This window comes from Pseudophryne corroboree, chromosome 6 (assembly GCF_028390025.1).
Source record: "Pseudophryne corroboree isolate aPseCor3 chromosome 6, aPseCor3.hap2, whole genome shotgun sequence".
In the NCBI taxonomy this organism is placed as follows: domain Eukaryota; kingdom Metazoa; phylum Chordata; class Amphibia; order Anura; family Myobatrachidae; genus Pseudophryne; species Pseudophryne corroboree.
In genome coordinates this window covers 103808626-103834602 of record NC_086449.1, presented here as the reverse complement: position 1 = coordinate 103834602, position 25977 = coordinate 103808626, and the positions used below count along the sequence as shown (strand labels likewise).

The following is a 25977-nucleotide window of genomic DNA, read 5'->3' as shown; positions in this document are numbered from 1 at the left end:
TCTAGGATATATTATCTCCCCAGAAGGTTTCCAAATGGAGGGTTCCAAGGTACAGGCAGTCCTGGATTGGGTGCAGCCCACTAGTTTGAAGGCGCTTCAGCGTTTCCTGGGCTTTGCGAATTTTTATAGACGATTTATCGCTGGATTTTCGTCTATAGTGGCGCCCTTGGTGGCACTCACTAAGAAAGGGGTGGATGTTGCTCACTGGTCTTGTGAGGCTAAAGCGGCTTTTGCCCGTCTCAAAAGGGCATTTGTTTCGGCCAAGGTGCTGCGACACCCAGATCCAGAGCGTCCTTTTGTGGTGGAGGTGGATGCCTCTGAGATGGGTATTGGGGCAGTGCTTTCTCAGATGGGAGTGTCTGATAATCGCCTTCATCCCTGTGCTTACTTTTCCCGTAAATTTTCGCCTGCCGAGATGAATTATGACGTGGGTAACCGGGAATTGTTGGCTATTAAGGATGCACTCGAGGAGTGGAGACACTGGCTTGAGGGGGCTAAGTTTGTGGTCTCAATTCTCACTGACCATAAGAATCTGGCATATTTAGAGTCAGCGAAGCGTCTCAATGCCAGGCAGGCACGATGGGCTTTGTTTTTTGCTCGCTTTAATTTTTTGATAACATATCGCCCTGGGTCAAAAAACATCAAGGCTGATGCGCTCTCGCGGAGTTTTGCTCCAATCCAGGAGACCACCGAGGAGCAGTTGCCCATTGTTTCCCCATCATGTATTAAAGTGGGCATTACCCAGGACCTCTTATCATTAGTCCTTAGAGCACAGGAGCAGGCTCCTCCAGACCTTCCGGTAGGTCTTTTGTTTGTGCCTCCTAGGTTAAGACAGCGAGTGTTCCTGGAATTCCATGCCAAGAAGTCGGCAGGTCACCCGGGTATTGCCAGAACTCGGGAGTTGCTATCTAGGGCGGTGTGGTGGCCCTCGGTGGCTAAGGATGTGGATCAGTGGGTTCGGGCATGTGACATCTGTGCCCGAAATAAGACTCCTAGAGGGGTTCCTGTTGGCCCATTACATCCACTCTCTATCCCATCTAAGCCATGGACCCACATTTCAATGGATTTTGTGGTGGACTTGCCCAAATCCTCGGGGATGACAGCCATCTGGGTTGTCGTTGACAGGTTTTCGAAGATGGCGCACTTCGTTCCACTGGTTGGGCTGCCATCAGCCAGACGCCTGTCTGAATTATTTATGCTGCATGTTGTGCGTCTCCACGGGTTGCCACTTGATGTGGTCTCTGACCGCGGATCCCAGTTTGTGGCCAAATTCTGGAGGGCATTTTGTTCCGATCTCCAGATTTCTGTCAGCTTGTCGTCAGGCTACCATCCGCAGTCTAATGGGCAGACTGAGAGGGTGAACCAGTCCTTGGAGCAGTTCCTCAGGTGTTATGTCTCCAAGTGTCAGACTGACTGGGTTGCTCATCTGTCCATGGCGGAGTTTGCCTATAACAACGCGGCTCACTCTGCTACAGGGATCTCTCCCTTCCTTTGTGTGTATGGGCATCATCCTAAGGCCAATTCTTTTGACCCCCTGGACTCCACGCCTGGTGGTTCCTCTGTGGTTTCGGTCCTTAGAGGTATTTGGCGGAAAGTGAAGAAAGCCCTTGTGTCTGTGTCATTAGTGACCAAAAGGGTTTTTGATAAGCGGAAAAGACCCTGCAGCTTCAAATTAGGAGACTTCGTCTGGTTGTCTACCAAGAATTTGAAGTTGAGACAGCCATCTCATAAGTTAGGGCCCCGGTTCATCGGCCCTTATAAGATCACCAGGGTTATCAATCCGGTGGCATTTCAGTTAGATCTGCCCCGTTCTTTGGGTATCAATAAAACATTTCATTGTTCCCTTTTAAAACGGGCGATTAGTAATCCTTCTTCCAGTGGAAGACCTTCCCCTCTTCTGATACGTGGCCAGAGGGAGTTTGTTGTTGAAAGGATTCTTGACTCCAAGGTGGTTCGGGGTCGGCTGTCATTTTTGGTGCACTGGAAGGGGTATGGCCCGGAGGAGCGGTCGTGGGTGCGCAGTTGTGATCTTCATGCCCCCAGACTGATACGCTCTTTCTTCTCGCAGTTCCCCGAATAAACCCGGTGGTAGGGGTTCTTTGACCCCTCGTCAGAGGGGGGGTACTGTTAGGGTCTCCTGCCCTGTGCTGCCACGTCGTCATGGCAACCGGGAGACAAGTGCTAGTGGAGTAACCTGAGCGCAGCTGATACTCCGGTTCGGGTCTTTTGCTGTGCAGTGGTTATAGGCTCTGTGCACGGCAGGGGATCCGGTGCTGGTTTTTGTGCTCACAGTCTGTGAGGTCTGAGTGGGGCGTGGACAGCACCTGCTTTATAAGGCCTCTTTTCAGGGTAAGCAGATGCTGCTGAATCTCTGTTGGTTAGTCAGTTCATGAAAGTTAGCCAGTACTGTGTAGCTTTGTATTTGTTTGTTGCTTACTGCAAATAGGCCTGGGGATTTGGTATTACACTCTGCCAATCCAGACCTAGCAGTAAGACTGGAGTCAGTCGTTTAGCTTGCTGGGGTTCTGTTATTACTCTGTGAACTTAGCAAGTTTGCGGCTGTATTCTAACACTTGCCTGTCTAATCCTGTCTCACTGTGCTAGGTGTCAGGGGTCAGTTTAGTGGCAGTAAGCTTAAACCTGTGCACTGCAAGTGAGAATCAGGATTGTGGAGGCTCTCCTTGTGTCTATCATTCCATCTCTGACCAAGGAGTTTACTGCCACACCCGTTGGTAACCCTTTAGGGTTTTGCTGTTGCCCTTAGCAACAGCATTTCGGGTTCTCTACGTATTAAAACACAACATCTTGCTTTTTACATCTGAGCAGTTCTAATACAAGGGAGATACCCAGTTCCTTAGCCTCTGGGCTTCTCTGTTCACTGTGTGTGTATTTTGTTACCCTATCACCTTCTGTGTACGTTATGTCATATTCCCCAGTTTGTCTGTGAGTCCATTTGTTTTGCATAACAGTTCAAACACCAGTACATTCCTGCAGACACTGGAGTGCATAACAGTTCTGACACTAGTACTTTCCTGCAGGCACTGGTGTGCATAACAGTAATGGCAGAAATGATGATACTCCTTCGAAAAAAGGGAGTTTTAATTATCCCGTACTTGGACGATCTCCTTATAAAGGCGAGGTCCAAGGAGCAGTTGTTGGTCGGAGTAGCACTATCTCGGGAAGTGCTACAACAGCACGGATGGATTCTATACATTCCAAAGTCACAGCTGGTTCCTACCACACGCCTACTGTTCCTGGGGATGGTTCTGGACACAGAACAGAAAAAAGTGTTTCTCCCGCAGGAGAAAGCCAAGGAGCTGTCATCTCTAGTCAGAGACCTCCTGAAACTAAAACAGGTATCGGTGCATCACTGCACACGAGTCCTGGGAAAAATGGTAGCTTCTTACGAAGAAAAATTACATTCGTCATGTTCCATGCAAGAACCTTTCAGTGGGACCTCTTGGACAAGTGGTCGGGATCGCATCTTCAGATGCATCGGCTGATAACCCTGTCTCCAAGGACCAGGGTATCTCTACTGTGGTGGCTGCAGAGTGCTCATCTTCAACGGGCCGCAGATTCGGCATACAGGACTGGGTCCTGGTAACCACGGATGCCAGCCTTCGAGGCTGGGGAGCAGTCACACAGGGAAGAAATTTCCAAGGACTTTGGTCAAGTCAGGAGTCGTCCCTACACATAAATATTCTGGAACTGAGGGCCATTTACAATGCTCTAAGTCTGGCAAGGCCTCTGCTTCAAAACCAGCCGGTACTGATCCAATCAGACAACATCACGGCAGTCGCCCATGTAAACCGACAGGGCGGAACAAGAAGCAGGATGGCGATGGCAGAAGCCATGAGGATTCTCCGATGGGCGGAAAATCACGTCTTAGCACTGTCAGCAGTGTTCATTCCGGGAGTGGACAACTGGGAAGCAGACTTCCTCAGCAGACACAACCTACACCCGGGAGAGTGGGGACTTCATCCAGAAGTCTTCCAACTGTTGGTAAACCGTTGGGAAAGGCCACAGGTGGACATGATGGCGTCCCGCCTAAACAAAAAACTAGATATTGCGCCAGGTCAAGGGACCCTCAGGCAATAGCTGTGGACGCTCTAGTGACACCGTGGGTGTACCAGTCGGTTTATGTATTCCCTCCTCTGCCTCTCATACCAAAGGTACTGAGAATAATAAGAAAACGAGGAGTAAGAACGATACTCGTGGTTCCGGATGGGCCAAGAAGAGCTTGGTACCCAGAACATCAAGAAATGATATCAGAGGACCCATGGCCTCTACCGCTCAGACAGGATCTGCTACAGCAGGGGCCCTGTCTGTTCCAAGACTTACCGCGGCTGCGTTTGACGGCATGGCGGTTGAATTCCGGATCCTAAAGGAAAAGGGCATTCCGGAGGAAGTCATTCCTACGCTGATAAAAGCCAAGAAAGAAGTAACCGCAAACCATTATCACCGTATTTGGTGAAAATATGTTGCGTGGTGTGAGGCCAGGAAGGCCCCAACAGAGGATTTTCAGCTGGGTCGTTTTCTGCACTTCCTACAGTCAGGAGTGACTATGGGCCTAAACTTGGGTTCCATTAAGGTCCAGATTTCGGCTCTGTCGATTTTCTTCCAGAAAGAACTGGCTTCACTGCCTGGAGTTCAGACATTTGTAAAGGGAGTGCTACATATTCAGCCCCCTTTTGTGCCTCCTGTAGCACCTTGGGATCTCAACGTGTTGAGTTTCCTAAAATCACATTGGTTTGAGCCACTTAAAACTGTGGATTTGAAATATCTCACGTGGAAAGTGGTCATGTTATTGGCCTTGGCTTCGGCCAGGCGTGTGTCAGAATTGGCGGCTTTGTCATGTAAAAGCCCTTATCTGATTTTCCATATGGATAGGGCAGAATTGAGGACTCGTCCCCAGTTTCTCCCTAAGGTGGTATCAGCTTTTCACTTGAACCAACCTATTGTAGTGCCTGCGGCTACTAGGGACTTGGAAGATTCCAAGTTACTGGACGTAGTCAGGGCCTTAAAAATTTATATTTCCAGGACGGCTGGAGTCAGGAAAACTGACTCGCTTTTTATCCTGTAGGCACCCAACAAAATAGGTGCTCCTGCTTATAAGCAGACTATTGCTCGCTGAATTTGTAGCACAATTCAGCTGGAGCATTCTGCGGCTGGATTGCCGCATCCTAAATCAGTAAAAGCCCATTCCACGAGGAAAGTGGGCTCATCTTGGGCGGCTGCCCGAGGGGTCTCGGCTTTACAACTTTGCCGAGCTGCAACTTGGTCAGGGGCAAACACGTTTGCTAAATTCTACAAATTTGATACCCTGGCTGAGGAGGACCTTGAGTTCTCTCATTCGGTGCTGCAGAGTCATCCGCACTCTCCCGCCCGTTTGGGAGCTTTGGTATAATCCCCATGGTCCTTACGGAGTTCCCAGCATCCACTAGGACGTCAGAGAAAATAAGATTTTACTCACCGGTAAATCTATTTCTCGTAGTCCGTAGTGGATGCTGGGCGCCCATCCCAAGTGCGGATTGTCTGCAATACTTGTATGTAGTTATTGCCTAACTAAGGGTTATTGTTGAGCCATCTGTTGAGAGGCTCAGTTATATTTCATACTGTTAACTGGGTATAGTATCACGAGTTATACGGTGTGATTGGTGTGGCTGGTATGAGTCTTACCTGGGATTCAAAATCCTTCCTTATTGTGTCGGCTCTTCCGGGCACAGTATCCTAACTGAGGTCTGGAGAAGGGTCATAGTGGGAGGAGCCAGTGCACACCAGGTAGTCCTAAAGCTTTCTTTAGTTGTGCCCAGTCTCCTGCGGAGCCGCTAATCCCCATGGTCCTTACGGAGTTCCCAGCATCCACTACGGACTACGAGAAATAGATTTACCGGTGAGTAAAATCTTATTTTACACTAATGGAGTAACCCTCCATTATTGACCTAACTCAGGGTAATTTAGACCTGATTGCTCCTCTGCAAATTTGCAGAGGCTTGCAATCAGGTAGTCGCCGCACAGGCAGAGTGAAAACCCACCCTGTGCAAGTCTGTGTATGCAATGCGAAAATCTCTGCGAACGCCAGTCAGCTGCAAATCCATTCGCAACTCGCTCACCACTGAATGATTTTTCCAGTCTGTGCAGTATGTGCGTAGCCCAGGACCTACTCCTGCAGTGCAATCGAATCTAGGCTGATCGAGGCCGGAGCTGACGTCACACACCCTTCCTGAAAACGTTTGGGCACGCCTGCATTTTTCCTGACATTCCCAGAAAACGGCCAGTTACCACTCCAAAACACCAGCTTCCTGTCAATCAACTTGCATACGCCTAGCGATCAAAAAATTTGCTGGATTTTTTTCACATTTTGGCCTCGCGCGTGCACACTATGATCCGTAAATTTGCACAACAGCAAACAGGTCTGAATTGGGCCCTTAGTTTGTTACACTAACGTATCCAGATTGTTCGAGGTTACAATAGATGGTTGAAATGTATCAGCAGAAAGTTTCAGGTTTTGTTGGGATCACCTCATTAGAATTGTGTTTTCTCATTACAGACCTTCCTTAACTGGATAATCATTTCTTGGCAGAAGTTTGCATTTTAATCAGGGGATTTCCCCCTGGACAGGATAAAATGGCTGAACTGTTTCTTGGCAAAGTGTTGGTAAAAAACAACCGCGATCAGGATGAGCTGGACACAGATCAGGAGCTGTCGGAACGATTGGAAAACCGCGTGGTCCTCTTGTACTTTGCTGACTCACGGAGTTCGCGATGCCAGGAATTTGCACCACTCTTAAAAGACTTCTTTACAAAACTAACTGACGAGTTCTATGTGAATCGATCTTCCCAACTTGTCCTGATCTACGTGTCCCGAGACCGCAGTGAGGAAGACCATGACAGTTTTATAAAGGATATGCCGAAACGATGGTTACTAGTACCCTTCGAGGATGAAGAGTTCAGAAGGTAATAAAAGGTTACAAGTTTATTGCTAAGTTCAGATAATTATACTGTAAATTAAAGGAAAATAAACGTGCAGTGAACTTTTCAACTATGAAAAATAGAGAACATTTATAAAAACTAGTCCGGAGGGAAAAATGACATTGACCATAACAACTAATCATTCTTTAATTTTTGTAGTGCAGTTTAGAAATTAAAAAGCTGGTTACTTATCGGTTGCTTAAGCATACTTACCTACTCTCCCAGAAATTCTAGGACATGCCCGGCCTACTTGTGGGTCTCAGCTGTTGTGAAATTACACATCCCAGCATCCTCTAATAGTAAAACTGTTACAAGGCATGGTGGGACTTGTAATTTCACAACAGCTGGAGAGATTCACAGAATTACATCATTACCACATTTGGGAATCTCCTAGAACAGGTCTGGCCAACCTGTGGCTCTCAGCTGTTGTGAAATTACACATCCCAGCATGCCCTAATAGTAAAACTGTTACAAGGCATGCTGGGTAAATTCACAACAGCTGGAGAGCCACAGGTTGGCCAGACCTGTTCTAGGAGATTCCCAAATGTGGTGGAGACACTCCCGGACCCTTTGAGAGTGGGCAACCAACTATCATCCTTCCACTTCTAATCTGAACTGTGTGGGAGGTGTAGTGATGTGATTTTCTCATGAAGGCTTCAACAATAACAATGTAATTCTGTGAATCGCAAAACAACTTTGTGGGGTTTGAGCTACTATGATACCATTTGCAGCACCACACCCCCCTGGATCTACAGCTCCCTAGCCCTTCCAGGACTCAGCCCTTTAAAGTATGTGCTACTTTCCATATCACAATTTATTGTACATAAGTTTTAATAAATATTTGCATTTCTGATGCTGCTCAATAAAGAACCAAAGCACCAAAAAGACACATTACATAAAAATGAATGTAACAATTTCAGTGCCACATATTTTTGAAATCACAAATACAGTCTTGAGCAAGCAACTAAAGGGGAACTAAATAAAAAAAAATAAGTATGTGCAAATGTATAAACTGATGTAAAGTGGACATACAATGAATTTACTAAATGTTATTTTCTAACCAGGGGCATAGCCAGAACTTTGTGGGCCCCATAGCAACATTTTGAAAGGGCTCCCATCCTAATGCTTCTAGAGAGACACTTCTCTGCAGCGGGTGTGGTATGAGTGGGTCCCGACCATCGGCTTGCTGACAGAGGGGCGAGCGCCACCCTATCTATTCTCCCTCCAGGGAGGTTGTGGACCTCCAAGAGGGAGAAAAGGTGTCGGTATGCCGGTTGTCGGGATTCCGGCGCCAGTATACTGTGCGCCGGGATCCCAACAACCGGTATACTGAATACCACCCCTCTGCAGCAGTTGATCATTTTATGCCCTATAATAGTGCCCTAGTTCATTTTCTGAACCATAGTAGAGCCTTATTTAATGTTATGCCCCATAGTAGTGCCCTAGTTTCTTTTATGAATCGCAGTAGTGCTTAAGTTCACCCAATGTCACTTTTCAGAGCTGCCAGTACACATTATGCCGCACAGTATCCCCATTTCACATTATGATACATAGTGCTCCCTGTTCATATTGTGCCTAATTACAGTGCCCGGTTCACATTATATAACATTAAAATGCCCTCCAGTTCATTTTATACCACATTACAATGAGCAGGTTCAGGGGCATGCCTAGATATATTGCAGGCCCTAAAGAAATTTTTTGAATGGACCCCTATGTACCACCCAATGGCGAAAAACGTCTATAACACATGTAACTTTGACAGGAAAGGTGGGCCCCTCTCAGCTCTGGGCCCCATAGCAGCTGCCTAACGCAGTGGAATGAAAATGGATTTATTCAAGCAATAACTGTCAAAAGCCTCCCAGTTTGCAAAAAATGCACCTAAATAATTCTGGAGCAATCCTATGTATTCAAAGTTCACATAATTAACTGACTGGAGTTCACCTATGCATAGGTAACGTGTTTACATTGCTTTAAAAATAATAATACATGTTTGCAAAAAGTCAACTTAGTACATTTTTCAAACAAAAGCTTCATTAAGAAGATCAGAAGACTTTCAAAGTAAATCCAAGACACATAATTATTGAAAAGCACAAATCGAGGAAGGTAATGTAAAACTGAACAAAGCCTCTTGACTTTTTACTTTAAAGGGGGGGTACTCACGGAGAGATCCATGCTTAAAATCTAAGCTATCTAACTAGGTTGCTTAGATTTTAAGAACAGATCACTCGTATGTACCCCCCACAGCGATAGCGATGCGCGGCCCCGCGCATCGCTATCGCCGGTGCTAGATTGGCCTGCATGCAGGCTCAATCTAGCACGTCGCTCATTTCACCTGCTGGGTAAAATGAGCGGCCCCCCGACCTCCCCCTGCATTGCTCAGCACACATCGCACTGTGCTGAGCGGCGGGAGAGATGTGTGCTGAGCGGTTCACTCAGCACACATCTCTCCCGTGTATATGACCCTTAATTGTCGATGCAACTGCACCACAAAAGTTAGAATGCACATTTATTGGTAAGCTGCTCAATCAGATTGTGATGTCACTCAGGTGCTAAAAGGGAGGGGTAATTCTGAGTAAGACAAAAACATATAGCATAATAATCAGATAATACAGAGATCTTAGTTGCGTATATCTGCATATATAGGGTTAAGCCCCCAGGCCGAACAGGAAGGCATCTCTGTCACTGGGGGTCCCTAATACTAGGTGTGGGTCCGGGGTGCGGTGCCCCATCATGTCGGCACAGGTCGGCTACCCCAGGACAGCACACAGGTGAAACTTAGTAAGGGTTGGCACACCCTAACACTTTATTAACACTTATGTTGTTCCCTGTCACATTGTATATATTTTTGTATTATTTTAATCAGGCCTCACTTACATAGCACTTATGTGCTTCTTATTAACTCTTACTAATTTTCACCTGTGTGCTGCCCTGGGGCAGCCGACCTGTGCCGACATGATGGGGTCCCGCACCCTGGACCCACACCTAGTATTAGGGACCCCCAGTGGCAGAGACGCCTTGCCGTTCGGTCTGGGGGCTTAACCCTATATCTGCAGATATATGCAACCAAGATCTCTGTATTATCTGATTATTATGTAGTGTTATTTGTCACTCAGTGTGCATTAGGGATAGCTATGTGGTTTTTCTCTTCCCCACAAAAGATAGATACAGTGTATTAGGCCTGATGCTGAGTAAGATGCAGCAGCAACTTCAGATACAGACTTTTTTTTTAATACATATGTGTGTAAGTCACACTGTACAAGCATCCACATAGCACTGTACAAGCATCCTCATAGCACTGTACAAGCAGCATCCACATAGCACTGTACAAGCATCCACATAGCACTGTACAAGCATCCTCATAGCACTGTACAAGCAGCATCCACATAGCACTGTACAAGCATCCACATAGCACTGTACAAGCATCCACATAGCACTGTACAAGCATCCTCATAGCACTGTACAAGCATCCACATAGCACTGTACAAGCATCCACATAGCACTGTACAAGCATCCACATAGCACTGTACAAGCATCCTCATAGCACTGTACAAGCATCCACATAGCACTGTACAAGCATCCACATAGCACTGTACAAGCATCCACATAGCACTGTACAAGCATCCTCATAGCACTGTACAAGCATCCACATAGCACTGTACAAGCATCCTCATAGCACTGTACAAGCATCCACATAGCACTGTACAAGCATCCACATAGCACTGTACAAGCATCCACATAGCACTGTACAAGCATCCACATAGCACTGTACAAGCATCCACATAGCGTGCACAGTCGGTGTTGCGAATGAAGTGCATGGGAGAAAAATGTATTTTACTTTCTTTTCGGGGGGAGGGGGGGGGGAATGGCAGGGAGGCACAGAGATGGTCCATTCTATGTGTAGCGGGCATGTGGCTGAAAGCAGTTGCCTATAGAGGCACACATATCACAAACAATTGATGAGAGGAAGCGTTAAAATAGGCTATGTGCAGGCAGGCCTAGGATCACTGTCCTGAATAGGATATAGTCAGCATGCCAGTGTTCAGGATCCCGATGGCCAGGATGCCGGCACAAGAATCCTGACACTAGTTGGAATGCCGGTGTCGGGATCCTAAATGTAAGTATGCCGGGGAGGGTAAGGGTTAGGCTGTGGGGGGAAGGTTAGGGTTAGGCTGCAGGAAGGGACGGGTTAGGGGGAGGTTTAGTGTTATGGTTCATTTAGTACGCTGTCCCTGTCTAGATTCAGACCTGACGAGATGCCGGGGTCGGGATTCTGACTTCCGGTATCTTAACTACCGGTCTCCCATGCCCAACCCCTGAGAACAACAGCTGCCTATCCTAGAGAGACTTGTAGCTTATATCTGATAGTTGTAACCGTCGCTCATACATTATACCACCTATACATAGAAATATAATTTAAAAGAAGAAAATCTGTCATTTAAGATTATGGGCTGGATGTAATGCAGTGCGAGATGGCCAGAGCACCGAGATTCCAGCCGAATTTGTACATTTTTTTTAAAGCGGCAATCATTTACCACAGGTTTTGCCTTGTAAATGATTGCCGTTTTAAAAAAGTACCAGTTCGGCCGGAATCTCAAGCTTTTACCGTCTCGCACTGCATTACATCCGGCCCTATATGTATATTATCCAACATAATCCTCCTATTGTGTGTCATTAGCCACCCTAATTAATGTAATCTCGATTCATTCATAGGATTAGTGATAGTAGTATATGATTAATGCTTTCAGATTATGAAATCTTCATATTGCTGGATAATTATCATTTGTTTTGACGTGTGAATAAATTCTTATTAATAGTCTGTGTATCATATGAATGGAGAGGGGATATTGATGACTTTAGACTACCTGTGACTTTATCCTTCTTCACTGAAAAGCACTGGGTCTCTTCACAAATAATTATTCAATTAAACCTGACATCTAGTGGTATTTAAATAACTATAGCAAAGTAGGAGCAGCTAATGAACCACAAAATATCTATCTGAGTAATATACTGTAAGTTTACTTCACATTGGCAAATTCTGTGATTTGTCCTGTCTGGTAAATATTGGATCTGCCTCCAGTTTTCCCAAGTCAAACGATGAATGTAAGGTCACAGAGCCAAATTGTTGATAACTATATCTGATGACTATATTGAATGTAATTTTTGGTTACATATGGGCAAAATTCAAATTCAGGCCAATATGCCAATGCTGACAGCGCTATATTTGTGTGTATAGTCATCATTAGTAGACTATTGTCAGATTGAAGCACACTGGTCAATAGGAACTTCCATTTTACACAACATGAAGATTAAGTACTAGCTCAGTCTTGAAATTGATGGTGTTTTGCAAAAGTGCACCAATACTTACAAGATACCTACCTTGAGAAATGCACACTCTGGCGGCAGCCATTATGTGATTGAAACAATATTCATGAGAATGCAGCTTATCAGTTCACTAGGAACTAACATCACAGAGGAGGAGAAAATGGATTTAGACCACAAAATGGCTGCCATCACAATGTACAGCTGACAGCCCACATAAGCAAAGCCCAAGTCTATATACTTGAAGTAGCATAGGAAATACTCGGGTTGGGTATGCGTGACCGTTCAGCATACAGATGCCGGCAGGGGGGGCGAGCGCAATAAGCACATTACTGCAACCCGAAATACTCATCTATCCTTAGGCATTTAAAGGAATTTACAATTAAAACTGCTAATTCATTATTTTTTGCTTTATCTGTCAGTAGAGCACCATACCTACAGTACACTGAAGGAGTAGAGGAAGTTCTCATTTCCTGCTATACCTGCATCAAGCCCAAAGTATTTCAGGGTGCAGATAACCTGTATGGGGGAGTTGAACTTAATGACAAGATAGCTGGTCAAGATTTACCAAAGCAGTAAGTGTTAGTTGTGACCTGATGAGCAACAAGCAAAAGGTGTTATTTGGGGAACATTTATAAAAACTGGTTGTGCAAATGTTATAATTGAAGGACATTTCTGCACATTAATTTTCTGCTCTTATATTCTATAAAAGTCCTTTTTATTTTCACTTAAAGCACTTTCAGAGTTGAATGCAAATTGCAATGTTCCCACACTGCATGCGTGAGTTCATGGAAATACATTCACGTGTGCACAGTTGTATGCATCCAGCAATAAGCTTGCCTCCTATTTATAGGCTTGATTTGCTACTCGTTATTATCTTAGTGATGTGCATCGGACATTTTTCGGGTTTTGTGTTTTGGTTTTGGATTCGGTTCCACGGCCGTGTTTTGGATTCGGACGCGTTTTGGCAAAACCTCACCGAAATTTTTTTGTCGGATTCGGGTGTGTTTTGGATTCGGGTGTTTTTTTACAAAAAACCCTAAAAAACAGCTTAAATCATAGAATTTGGGGGTCATTTTGATCCCATAGTTTTATTAACCTCAATAACCATAATTTCCACTCATTTCCAGTCTATTCTGAACACCTCACACCTCACAATATTATTTTTAGTCCTAAAATTTGCACCGAGGTCGCTGGATGGCTAAGCTAAGCGACACAAGTGGCCGACACAAACACCTGGCCCATCTAGGAGTGGCACTGCAGTGTCAGGCAGGATGGCACTTCAAAAAAATTGTCCCCAAATAGCACATGATGCAAAGAAAAATTAAAGAAAAAAGAGGTGCAAGATGGAATTGTACTTGGGCCCTCCCACCCACCCTTATGTTGTATAAACAGGACATGCACACTTTAACGAACCCATCATTTCAGCGACAGGGTCTGCCACACGACTGTGACTGAAATGACTGGTTGGTTTGGGCCCCCACCAAAAAAAGAAGCAATCAATCTCTCCTTGCACAAACTGGCTCTACAGAGGCAAGATGTCCACCTCATCATCATCCTCCGATTCCTCACCCCTTTCACTGTGTACATCCCCCTCCTCACAGATTATTAATTCGTCCCCACTGGAATCCACCATCTCAGGTCCCTGTGTACTTTGTGGAGGCAATTGCTGCTGGTGAATGTCTCCATGGAGGAATTGATTATAATTCATTTTGATGAACATCATCTTCTCCACATTTTCTGGAAGTAACCTCGTACGCCGATTGCTGACAAGGTGAGCGGCTGCACTAAACACTCTTTCGGAGTACACACTGGAGGGAGGGCAACTTAGGTAGAATAAAGCCAGTTTGTGCAAGGGCCTCCAAATTGCCTCTTTTTCCTGCCAGTATACGTACGGACTGTCTGACGTGCCTACTTGGATGCGGTCACTCATATAATCCTCCACCTTTCAATGGTGAGAGAATCATATGAAGTGACAGTAGACGACATGTCAGTAATCGTTGGCAGGTCCTTCAGTCCGGACCAGATGTCAGCACTCGCTCCAGACTGCCCTGCATCACCGCCAGCGGGTGGGCTCAGAATTCTTAGCCTTTTCCTCGCACCCCCAGTTGCGGGAGAATGTGAAGGAGGAGATGTTGACGGGTCACGTTCCGCTTGACTTGACAATTTTCTCACCAGCAGGTCTTTGAACCTCTGCAGACTTGTGTCTGCCGGAAAGAGAGATACAACGTAGGTTTTAAATCTAGGATTGAGCACGGTGGCCAAAATGTAGTGCTCTGATTTCAACAGATTGACCATCCATGAATCCTGGTTAAGCGAATTAAGGGCTCCATCCACAAGTCCCACATGCCTAGCGGAATCGCTCTGTTTTAGCTCCTCCTTCAATGTCTCCAGCTTCTTCTGCAAAAGCCTGATGAGAAGAATGACCTGACTCAGGCTGGCAGTGTCTGAACTGACTTCACGTGTGGCAAGTTCACAGGGTTGCAGAACCTTGCACAACGTTGAAATCATTCTCCACTGCGCTTGAGTCAGGTGCATTCCCCCTCTTTGCCTATATCGTGGGCAGATGTATAGGCTTGAATGGCCTTTTGCTGCTCCTCCATCCTCTGAAGCATATAGAGGGTTGAATTCCACCTCGTTACCACCTCTTGCTTCAGATGATGGCAGGGCAGGTTCAGGAATGTTTGGTGGTGCTCCAGTCTTCTGTACGCGGTGGCTGAATGCCGAAAGTGGCCCGCAATTCTTCGGGCCACCGACAGCATCTCTTGCACGCCCCTGTCGTTTTTTAAATAATTCTGCACCACCAAATTCAATGTATGTGCACAACATGGGACGTGGGACGTGCTGGAATTTGCCCAAATGTAATGCACGCACAATATTGCTGGCGTTGTCCGATGTCACAAATCCCCAGGAGAGTCCAATTGGGGTAAGCCATTCTGTGATGATGTTCCTCAGTTTCCGTAAGAGGTTGTCAGCTGTGTGCCTCTTCTGGAAAGCGGTGATACAAAGCGTAGCCTGCCTAGGAACGAGTTGGCGTTTGCGAGATGCTGCTACTGGTGCCGCCGCTGCTGTTCTTGCTGCGGGAGGCAATACATCTACCCAGTGGGCTGTCACAGTAATATAGTCCTGAGTCTGCCCTGCTCCACTTGTCCACATATCCGTGGTTAAGTGGACATTGGGTACAACTGCTATTTTAGGACACTGGTGACTCTTTTTCTGAGGTCTGTGTACATTTTCGGTATCGCCTGCCTAGAGAAATGGAACCTAGATGGTATTTGGTACCGAGGACACAGTACCTCAATCAAGTCTCTAGTTGGCTCTGAATTAACGGTGGATACCGGAACCACGTTTCTCACCGCCCAGGCTGCCAAGGCCTGAGTTATCTGCTTTGCAGCAGGATGACTGCTGTGATATTTCATCTTCCTCGCAAAGGACTGTTGGACAGTCAATTGCTTACTGGAAGTAGTACAAGTGGTCTTCCGACTTCCCCTCTGGGATGACGATCGACTCCCAGCAGCTACAACAGCAGCGCCAGCAGCAGTAGGCGTTACACTCAAGGATGCATCGGAGGAATCCCAGGCAGGAGAGGACTCGTCAGACTTGCCAGTGACATGGCCTGCAGGACTATTGGCTTTCCTGGGTAAGGAGGAAATTGACACTGAGGGAGTTGGTGGTGTGGTTTGTAGGAGCTTGGTTACAAGAGGAAGGGATTTAGTGGTCAGTGGACTGCTTCCGCTGTCACCCAAAGTTTTTGAACTTGTCACTGACTTATGATGAATGCGCTGCAGGTGACGTATAATGGAGGATGTTCCGAGGTGGTTAACGTCCTTACCCCTACTTATTACAGCTTGACAAAGGCAACACACGGCTTGACACCTGTTGTCCGCATTTGTGTTGAAATAATTCCACACAGAAGAGCTGATTTTTTTTGTATTTTGACCAGGCATGTTAATGGCCATATTCGTCCCACGGACAACAGGTGTCTCCCTGGGTGCCTGACTTAAACAAACCACCTCACCATCAGAATCCTCCTTGTCAATTTCCTCCCCAGCGCCAGCAACACCCATATCCTCATCCTGGTGTACTTCAACAGTGACATCTTCAATTTGACTATCAGGAACTGGACTGCGGGTGCTCCTTCCAGCACTTGCAGGGGTCGTGCAAATGGTGGAAGGCGCAAGCTCTTCCCGTCCAGTGTTGGGAAGGTCAGTCATCGCAACCGACACAATTGGACTCTCCTTGGGGATTTGTGATTTAGAAGAACGCACAGTTCTTTGCTGTGCTTTTGCCAGCTTAAGTCTTTTCATTTTTCTAGCGAGAGGATGAGTGCTTCCATCCTCATGTGAAGCTGAACCACTAGCCATGAACATAGGCCAGGGCCTCAGCCGTTCCTTGCCACTCCGTGTCGTAAATGGCATATTGGCAAGTTTACGCTTCTCCTCAGACACTTTTAATTTTGATTTTTGGGTCATTTTACTAAACTTTTGTTTTTTGGATTTTACATGCTCTTTACTATGACATTGGGCATCGGCCTTGGCAGACGACGTTGATGGCATTTCATCGTCTCGGCCATGACTAGTGGCAGCAGCTTCAGCACGAGGTGGAAGTGGATCTTGATCTTTCCCTATATTAACCTCCACATTTTTGTTCTCCATTTTTTAATGTGTGGAATTATATGCCAGTAACTATCAATAGCAATGGCCTACTACTATATATACTGCGCACAACTGAAATGCACCACAGGTATGGATGGATAGTATTCTTGACGACACAGAGGTAGGTAGAGCAGTGGCCTTCCGTACCGTACTGCTATATATACTGGTGGTCACTGTCAGCAATCTGCAAAACTAAAATGCACCACAGGTATAGAATGTAGATGGATAGTATACTTAATGACGACACAGAGGTAGGTACAGCAGTGGCCTTCCGTACCGTACTGCTATATATAGTATACTGGTGGTCACTGGGTCAGCAAACTGCAAAACTAAAATGCACCACAGGTATAGAATGTAGATGGATAGTATACTTAATGACGACACAGAGGTAGGTACAGCAGTGGCCTTCCGTACTGCTATATATAGTATACTGGTGGTCACTGTGTCGGCAAACTGCAAAACTAAAATGCACCACAGGTATAGAATGTAGATGGATAGTATACTTAATGACGACACAGAGGTAGGTACAGCAGTGGCCTTCCGTACTGCTATATATAGTATACTGGTGATCACTGTGTCAGCAAACTGCAAAACTAAATTGCACCACAGGTATAGAATGTAGATGGATAGTATACTTAATGACGACACAGAGGTAGGTACAGCAGTAGCCTTCCGTACCGTACTGCTATATATAGTATACTGGTGGTCACTGTGTCAGCAAACTGCAAAACTAAAATGCACCACAGGTATAGAATGTAGATGGATAGTATACTTAATGACGACACAGAGGTAGGTACAGCAGTGGCCTTCCGTACTGCTATACATAGTATACTGGTGGTCACTGTGTCAGCAAACTGCAAAACTAAAATGCACCACAGGTATAGAATGTAGATGGATAGTATACTTAATGACGACACAGAGGTAGGTACAGCAGTGGCCTTCCGTACCGTACTGCTATATATACTGGTGGTCACTGTGTCCGCAAACTGCACAACTGAAATGCACCACAGGTATAGAATCTAGATGGATAGTATACTTAATGACGACACAGAGGTAGGTACAGCAGTGGCCTACTGTACCGTAATGCTATATATTATATACTGGTGGTCACTGGTCAGCAAAACTCTGCACTGTACTCCTCCTATATAATATTATACTGGTGGTCCCCAGTCCCCACAATAAAGCAGCACACTGAGCACAGATATGGAGTGTTTTTCAGGCAGACAACATATACTGGTGGTCACTGTCAGCAAAACTCTGCACTGTACTCCTGCTATATAATACAGCTGCTCCCCAGTCCCCACAATTAAGCAGTGTGAGCACAGATATATGCAGCACACTGAGCACAGATATGGAGCGTTTTTTTCAGGCAGAGAACGGATAACTGGTGGTCACTGATCAGCAAAACTCTGCACTGTACTCCTCCTATATTATACAGCTGCTCCCCAGCCCTCCCCACAATTAAGCAATAGTGCACAATCAAGTTCAACAATAACGGAGAGGACGCCAGCCACGTCCTCTCCCTAACATTTCCAATGCACGAGTGAAAATGGCGGCGACGCGCGGCTGCTTATATAGAATCTGAATCTCGCGAGAATCCGACAGCGGGATGATGACATTCGGGCGCGCTCGGGTTAACCGAGCCATACGGGAGAATCCGAGTATGCCTCGGACCCGTGTAAAATGGGTGAAGTTCGGGGGGGTTCGGTTTCCGAGAAACCGAACCCGCTCATCACTAATTATCATGAGCACGCACTTGCACCAGCCTATATTTAGTGCAAATAATATGTCTGGAAACATCTACGCTTACTTTCATCTCTGCAAAGTTCACATTTTTGTTGTCACTGAAGTCAGCACATGTGAGACGGATGTGTTATGATCTATGGTTCTGCTTTGCCCATACTTGTGTATGTCTTGTACCAGAGCATACTGGTGGTGTCACTAGGAAGTGTGGAGAGTGACACCATTTGAGAGGGTGATACCAAAATATCAGAGCTGCTCTGCTATTATGGTGTCACGTCAGGCGCGTTTTAAGAGAGGAGGAGTCCCGTGTGCAGCCTTCTGCTTCAGGGGCCCCCTCCTCTCTGACTGATGCAGAGGATTTAATACTTACCTCTCCGGAGTCCCCCGGCGGTGCCATCCTTCTCCGCGGCAGCGCCAATAGAGTCTGAGCAGACTCTATTGCGCATGAGCAAACCTCCGGAAACACGGCGCGGTGGCCATATTCCCGAAAATTTTGCTAATGCGCATGCGCAAAACGTCGGAAAAATGGCCGCCGTGCCATCTTTCCGGAGTTTTCAGCAGGCGCAATAGAGTTTGTTCCCCCTAGTGCTCAAACTCTATTGCACTGCCGAAAAGGGATGGCTTCGACGGGGGACTTCAGAGAGGTAAGTATTAAGCAAATGGGTGCAGTGTGTGCGGGGTGGGCCCCCCTGGACCTGGGGGCCCGTGTGCCTTGCACACACTGCACCCATTATAGAAACGCCAACGTGTCATGTCACCCCCTTGGATAGTGTCATTGAGCAGCCTGGAGACTACGGAGGTTAAGTGAGGTGACTCTCCTGAGGCAGCGGTCTGTGACAGGAAACTACATTGGTGAAGTCCTGCTGATGAGCTACCCCTTACCTGTGAAGGGTACTGGTGGCAGTGTGAAGCAGAGACAGAAGGTGTGGCTCTGGCGGAGCTTATTGCCCGGACTAGAGGCAGTGGTTGTCATTTCAGCATATAGGCAGGTGGAGCTGATACTTGAGGCCAGCCACCAACAACCAGTGCCACACCACCATAAGCGGCACACCAGGGAAGCATGGCTTTGTGGACACTAAGCCATGCCCCCTTTTGGGAGTGCACCTGCGGAGCGTGCAAGTTTTCTAAAGTTTTGCACCAAGTATCACCACATCTGGTGATGCCACTGGGACATGTGTACAGAGAACAAACATAAAAGATGATTGGGTAAGCCACCACATGTTTAGTTCAGTAGATTGTGCGTTAGATAGAGTTTGCGCCAAAGACAGCTAGGAATGACTGTGATTATTCCAAGGTAAGATAATGGGGGTAATTCAGAGTTGATCGCAGCAGCAAATTTGTTAGCAGTTGGGCAAAACCATGTGGACTGCAGGTGGGGCAGATATAACATGTGCAGAGAGAGTTAGATTTGGGTGGGTTATTTTGTTTCTGTGCAGGGTAAATACTGGCTGCTTTATTTTTACACTGCAATTTAGATTTCAGTTTGAACACACCCCACCCAAATCTAACTTTCTCTGCACATGTTGTATCTGCCCCTCCCCCTGCAGTGCACATGGTTTTGCCCAACTGCTAACAAATTTGCTGCTGCGATCAACTCTGAATTTGGCCCAATGTTCGGTAGGATTTACCTAGATTGTTATTTCATTACCATATTATCTCTCTTTTAGAGACCTTGAAGTTCAGTTCTCAGTATCAGAAGTACCAGTCCTTGTAGTCCTCAAACCTTCTGGACAGGTGATCTCACCTAATGCAGTGGATGAAGTGGCACGACTAGGAACCCCATGCTTCAAGAACTGGCAGGAAGTCTCGGAGATCATTGACAGGAGCTTCTTGCAAGCAGAATTCTGTGACACCACAGCCTCACGGAGCCTTAGCGACCCAATCCGTAGAATAAAGTACAAAGTGGAGGACACCAAAAAGAAGAAGGAGAGGGCAGGAGGGGATGAGGAGGAGGATGGTGGTGGTAAAGGAGGAGGGACAGACTTCTTCTGAACAAAATCATATTTAGATTTCAATCCTGACTTGTCAGTCTTTCAATAGTTGGAATCTTTCAACTAAGTACTGTAACAGTACTTTCAAAGTATAAATATTTGGAGTATAAGTAACTGTAATAAGAAATTGGTATTGAAGCCCTCTGTCCATCTTACCCATTGGATGGCAAGCCATTTGCAGATACCTGAACTGTTTCCATTTTAAATACCTATTATTCTTTATATTGGGACTCACACGAAGAAGTAGCATTCCTGCTACAGAGAGCTACTACTTTGCAGTCCTCCGTCTCCCCCTTCCCTTTCATTCTTTTAATTCTCTTCTTCTCTTATATTTTTCTCATCCCTTTTCTTTCTTCTTGTCCCTTCCATCTTTTGCTATAAAGGTGTTAGTTAGGCTTTAACTTTAGAGGTCAAGGGTGTACTGTAGCTTTAGTTAGTGAGGAGGTGCAGTGCCATACGGGGCTCAGAGACATAGGGGGCCTGTCTCTGTGGCATGTCTCCCCTTCACTTTGGTCATATAATTTTCTTTAAATTGCCCGCTAAGTATTTGGGTCCGGCCTGTTGCCCGGACTGAAAAGAGTGATTCTTTAGCACTTATATAGGTTACGGCAGTGGATCTCAATGTGTGTGCCTAGGTACTCTGGGGTGCCTCAGGACACTTGCAGGGGGGTGCCTTTGATTGGTTGTCCAGGACCAATTCAAATTATTTATGGTCAATGTAATAGGCAAAACCAGTGCTGGTGGGTGTCACATAAAATATGTAGACAAACAGAAGCAATTATTGTCCCTCACCATACAATTGAACCTAAGGATGACATAAACACAATTTACTTAATTTAATATTTCTTTCTAAATTTCTCAATAAGAAACTTTTTGATTCAGGGTACCGTAAGAAAAAATGTGATACTCTAGACTGCCGTAATTCAAAAAAGTTTGAGAACCACTGGGTTATGGTCTCTGTCTTTCTTTCTCAGTAAATCTCTGCACTGATACCCCACGATCCTGTTTAACCCTAATAGCCATAGCTGAGCTATAATGTGGGATATTGTGAATTGGAGTACTACAATGTAGATTAATATGAACTGAGGGCATAGTGTGGTATTATGTGATCTAAGACACTACTATAGCATGTAAATTGAACTACTACTGTATGTGGCATAAAATTAACTTTCGGTACTACTATGCGGTACAAATTAACTAGTCCTCTACAATGGGGCATAACAAAGGTAGTAGGACACTAGTATATGGTGTCACTTGGGTCAGGGTGGGTAGAAGATCTACCATACATATTTTTAAAACTTATATACAAGGTGGGGTGGGTTGCAAAATACTACGACTGTAACTATTTTCATGTGTACCACTTTATTACACTTTTTTAATGTATTTTTGTCTACTGTGCGCTGGACTGGTTATCATTTAGGACCCGTCTCCTATTTTGTGTTTAAGCTGTCATTTTGAGCAATCATGGCTGTAAGTACACCTGTCTTGCAAGGGCTCTGTCTGTGCATCTGGAATGTTAGGGCCCTTCATAATAAAAAATAATACATTTCCCTGGTGTTGTCCAAGGTTAAAAAGTATAATACAGATTTTTCCTATTTAATAGAAATTCACCTTTATAGGGGTAGGGTAATGTTACTTAAGACACCTTGGGAAAACATGACCTATTATGTGTTTCACTTCCCTGTGGAACTGCAATGGAGGTGGCTCCATTGTAGTTAAATGACAGGTTAGTTTCATACTAGAACAACTTTAGTTTGACCCCTATAATTTGTTTACATATGCCCCCAGCAATGACTCTCTTAAAAAAACTGCATTCTTTTTCACTCTGTCACCCAGGGCCGTCTTAACAGCAGTGTAGGCCCCTGGGCACAGCAATGCACTGAGCCCCCTACCTTTCCTCCAGCGGTAGGGGTGGGGGGTGCCCTCAGCGGCAGCTTTGATGTCCTGCGGGCGGTAGGGGGTGTTTTATCTTCCGCTGAGCATGTAGGACCTGGAGCAGTCATTTCTGCTAATAATTACTCCTTTACTGCACAGATGAGGCTAAACTGTAGAAGGGGGCATTGGGCTGAATGAAGGGTGGTAGGGGGTGTTTAATACGTAGGGGAGGGTGGATAGTGGAGTGGGCTTAATATTCATAATTTTCCGGTGGGAGGGCAGCTTACTTGACTGCAGATATCTCCAGTTCCTGAAAATATATTTCTTAGCTTTGAATGGGCTAAAAACACTAAAGAGTCCCACCTTTCAGGAGGTACTGGGGACACCTTTCAGGAGGTACTGGGGACACCTTTCAGGAGTAACTGGGGACACCTTTCAGGAGGTACTGGGGACACCTGTCAGGAGGTACTAGGGACTTGGGGATCAGAGGTCAGGTGCCAGAGCAATTCACAGATGTAAATATAAAACTGCATAGTAGGCGTGTGGAGCTGGAGCAGGGACCAGCTGCTGGAAGGCTGATATCTCTGGTTCTGGGCATAGTAGAGACAAGTTGTCAGTGTCCACTGAAAGGGGAGAGTCCCAGTTTTTGGATTATACCCTCACAAAAACTCTAAATCAGACAGAACCTGAGATATCTGGCTGGGAAGAGCAATTAACAGGCTTAGATGGGGACCACTGCTTTCACGTTGGATATCTCCGGTTCCCCAGGTTCGATTTTCAAAAATCTGGTACCCCTGGAAAGAGGGGACCCTCAGCTATCAGCCTAGGGCCCTTATACTCTTGGGGCCCTTGGGCAAGAGCCCATTGAGCCCATACGAAAAGACGGCCCTGCTGTCACCATTTATACCTGTATGTGTGTTAGGGGTAATACTAGGTGGCGCTGTTGCTCTTGCCCAGCAATCCTTTAGCCTTCTGCAGCCAAGGACTTTGCCTATAGCATCCGCCTTTTACGGGAGGATTAGGTCCCTAACCCTAACCCAGTACTCAGATGCCCCTAGGTTTTTATGATAGACAAGGCTACTGTGGGAGGCTGGGCAAGGCAAGTACGGAACTGGAGTCAGACTGGGGCACGGAAGGAAGAACCAGACACACAGGACAAATGAAACAATAAAGCACACTACCGTGTGCGACTAGCACGGAACCACTGCGGCAGATGGTACACACTAGCGCCACAGCACCAGAGATGAAGTTACCTAGCACTGGGTACTGAACTGCAATGGCCGGGATGTCAGTGGTGCAGTCCCTGGTAGCGTCTAAATACAATACAATACAATACTATATGGGCAGACAAGGGACAGCACCGGATTGTTAGTAATTTATTATTTTATTTATTAACAGTTTCTTATATAACGCATCAAATTCCGTTGCACTTTACAATAATGCCAATACCAATGAACAAACTACTGGACCAGACTGCGAAGCAGAACCGACACTGGTGGGCAGAGGTACAGACAGGCAGGGCTGGTATACGGAAGTGATAGCCAATAGCGACACAGCACTGGTAAACAAGCAGGTGGACAGATAGGCTCCGGCAGCGAAGTAGCCGCTAGTAGCAACACAGACAATACATATGTAGCACAGTGGAATAGATGCTCCTAGTGACACAAACAGACATACTGCGAGACCACACTGACAGGACACTGAGTACACCGGATTGTGCACAATATCTGGTACATAAACAGTAGCTCTAGTTGAGCAAATACAGGCTGGAGTACACCAGATTGTGCACAATGGGGGTAATTCCAAGTTGATCGCAGCAGGAAATTTTTTAGCAGTTGGGCAAAACCATGTGCACTGCAGGGAGGGCAGATATAACATGTGCAGAAAGAGTTAGATTTGGGTGGGTTATTTTGTTTCTGTGCAGGGTAAATACTGGCTGCTTTATTTTTACACTGCAATTTAGATTGCAGATTGAACACACCCCACCCAAATGTATCTCTCTCTGCACATGTTATATCTGCCTCCCCTGCAGTGCACATGGTTTTGCCCAATTGCTAACAAACTTGAAGCTGCGATCAACTCAGAATTACCCCCAATATCAGGTACATAAACAAAAGCTCTTAACAGAGACAGTATAGACTGGAACACCTAGGATCAGGCACTTGCAGGCTCAGAGTATGACAGGATTACATGAACTGTTCAGGGTTTGTCAGGATAGACTGAGTATAACCAGCCCCATGGTCCTAGGCAGGCTGTGTAATAAAAGACACAATGGGGGTCATTCAGAGTTGATCGTAGCCCTGCAAAATTTTGCAGGGCTACGATCATTTCCATAGACATGTCCCCCACATGTCAGTGCCGGCCCCACAGCAGAAGTGCAAAAGCATCGCACAGCGGCGATGCTTATGCACTTTAGGAGTAGCTCCCGGCCAGCGCAGCTTTAGCGTGCTGGCCGGGAGCTACTCGTCGCCCCCCGGCCCACAGTGGCTGCGTGTGACGTCACACAGACGCTGCGGCCCGCTTAACGCCGCCGTCCATCCCCCTCCCACCCAGCAACCGCCTCTGCCTCATAGGCGATCGCTAGGCAACGATGGCTGGCATGCGCCGGCGCATGCGCAGTTCTGACCCGATCGCTGCGCTGCGATAAACTGCAGCGAGTGATCGGGTCGGAATGACCCCCAATATCCAATCAAGACAGCCAAAAAGGACAAGTCCCATTAATGAGGAGAGTCACTGCAGGTGAGCAGCCTGACACACAAGGCCCAGTGCTAAAGGCCTAATTATGCAGCAGCTAGACTGCACACAGAAGACATAGGAGTCAGGCTGCAATTACACAGACCCACCAGAGGATACTTGTAACAGGATGACTTTAATAACACCATGGACCTGTCTTTGCATGGGTGGAAAGAATCTATGGCACAGTTTACTCTTCCTTCCAGGCCAATACCTTTTTCCTAACCGGTGGATGAGTTGGGTCTTGTCAATATTTGGAGAGTGAGACATCATGAAGACCAGAGATTTTCTTGTCAGTCCACCACAAATAACATGCTCTACAGCAAAGACTTAATTCTTATCTCCTATAGCCATACTTGCCTACCTGACACTCTCCATGAGGGAGAAAATGATCTGTTCCTGGACTTTCCTGGTAATGTATGATTGCCATCACCTGTGGTGAAACACCTTTCTTATCAATTAACTAGCTCACCACAGGTGATGGCAATCATACATTACCAGGAAAGTCCAGAAACAGAGCATTTTCTCCCTCATGGAGAGGGTCAGGTAGGCAAGTATGCCTATAGCAGGGGTTCTCAAACTCGGTCCTCAGGACCCCACACAGTGCATGTTTTGCAGGTAACCCAGCAGGTGCACAGGTGTATTAATTACTCACTGACACATTTTAAAAAGTCCACAGGTGGAGCTAAT

The 25977-nt window shown here is 46.2% G+C and overlaps 2 protein-coding genes across 2 annotated transcripts in view; one reads left to right on the top strand and one right to left on the bottom strand.

The window, feature by feature from the left end:
- NXNL1 (nucleoredoxin like 1) overlaps nucleotides 1-22290 on the top strand; it is a 29125-nt gene extending 6835 nt beyond the window's left edge. Inside the window, exons 2-3 of the mRNA XM_063930230.1 lie at nucleotides 6551-6956; nucleotides 20356-22290. Coding sequence (XP_063786300.1) covers nucleotides 6628-6956; nucleotides 20356-20680 — 654 coding nt within the window. The 5' untranslated portion in view covers nucleotides 6551-6627 and the 3' untranslated portion in view covers nucleotides 20681-22290. The remainder of the gene's footprint in view (nucleotides 1-6550; nucleotides 6957-20355) is intronic.
- The window catches only part of PGLS (6-phosphogluconolactonase), a 176505-nt gene that overhangs the window by 98557 nt on the left and 51971 nt on the right, over nucleotides 1-25977 (bottom strand). The window lies entirely within an intron of this gene.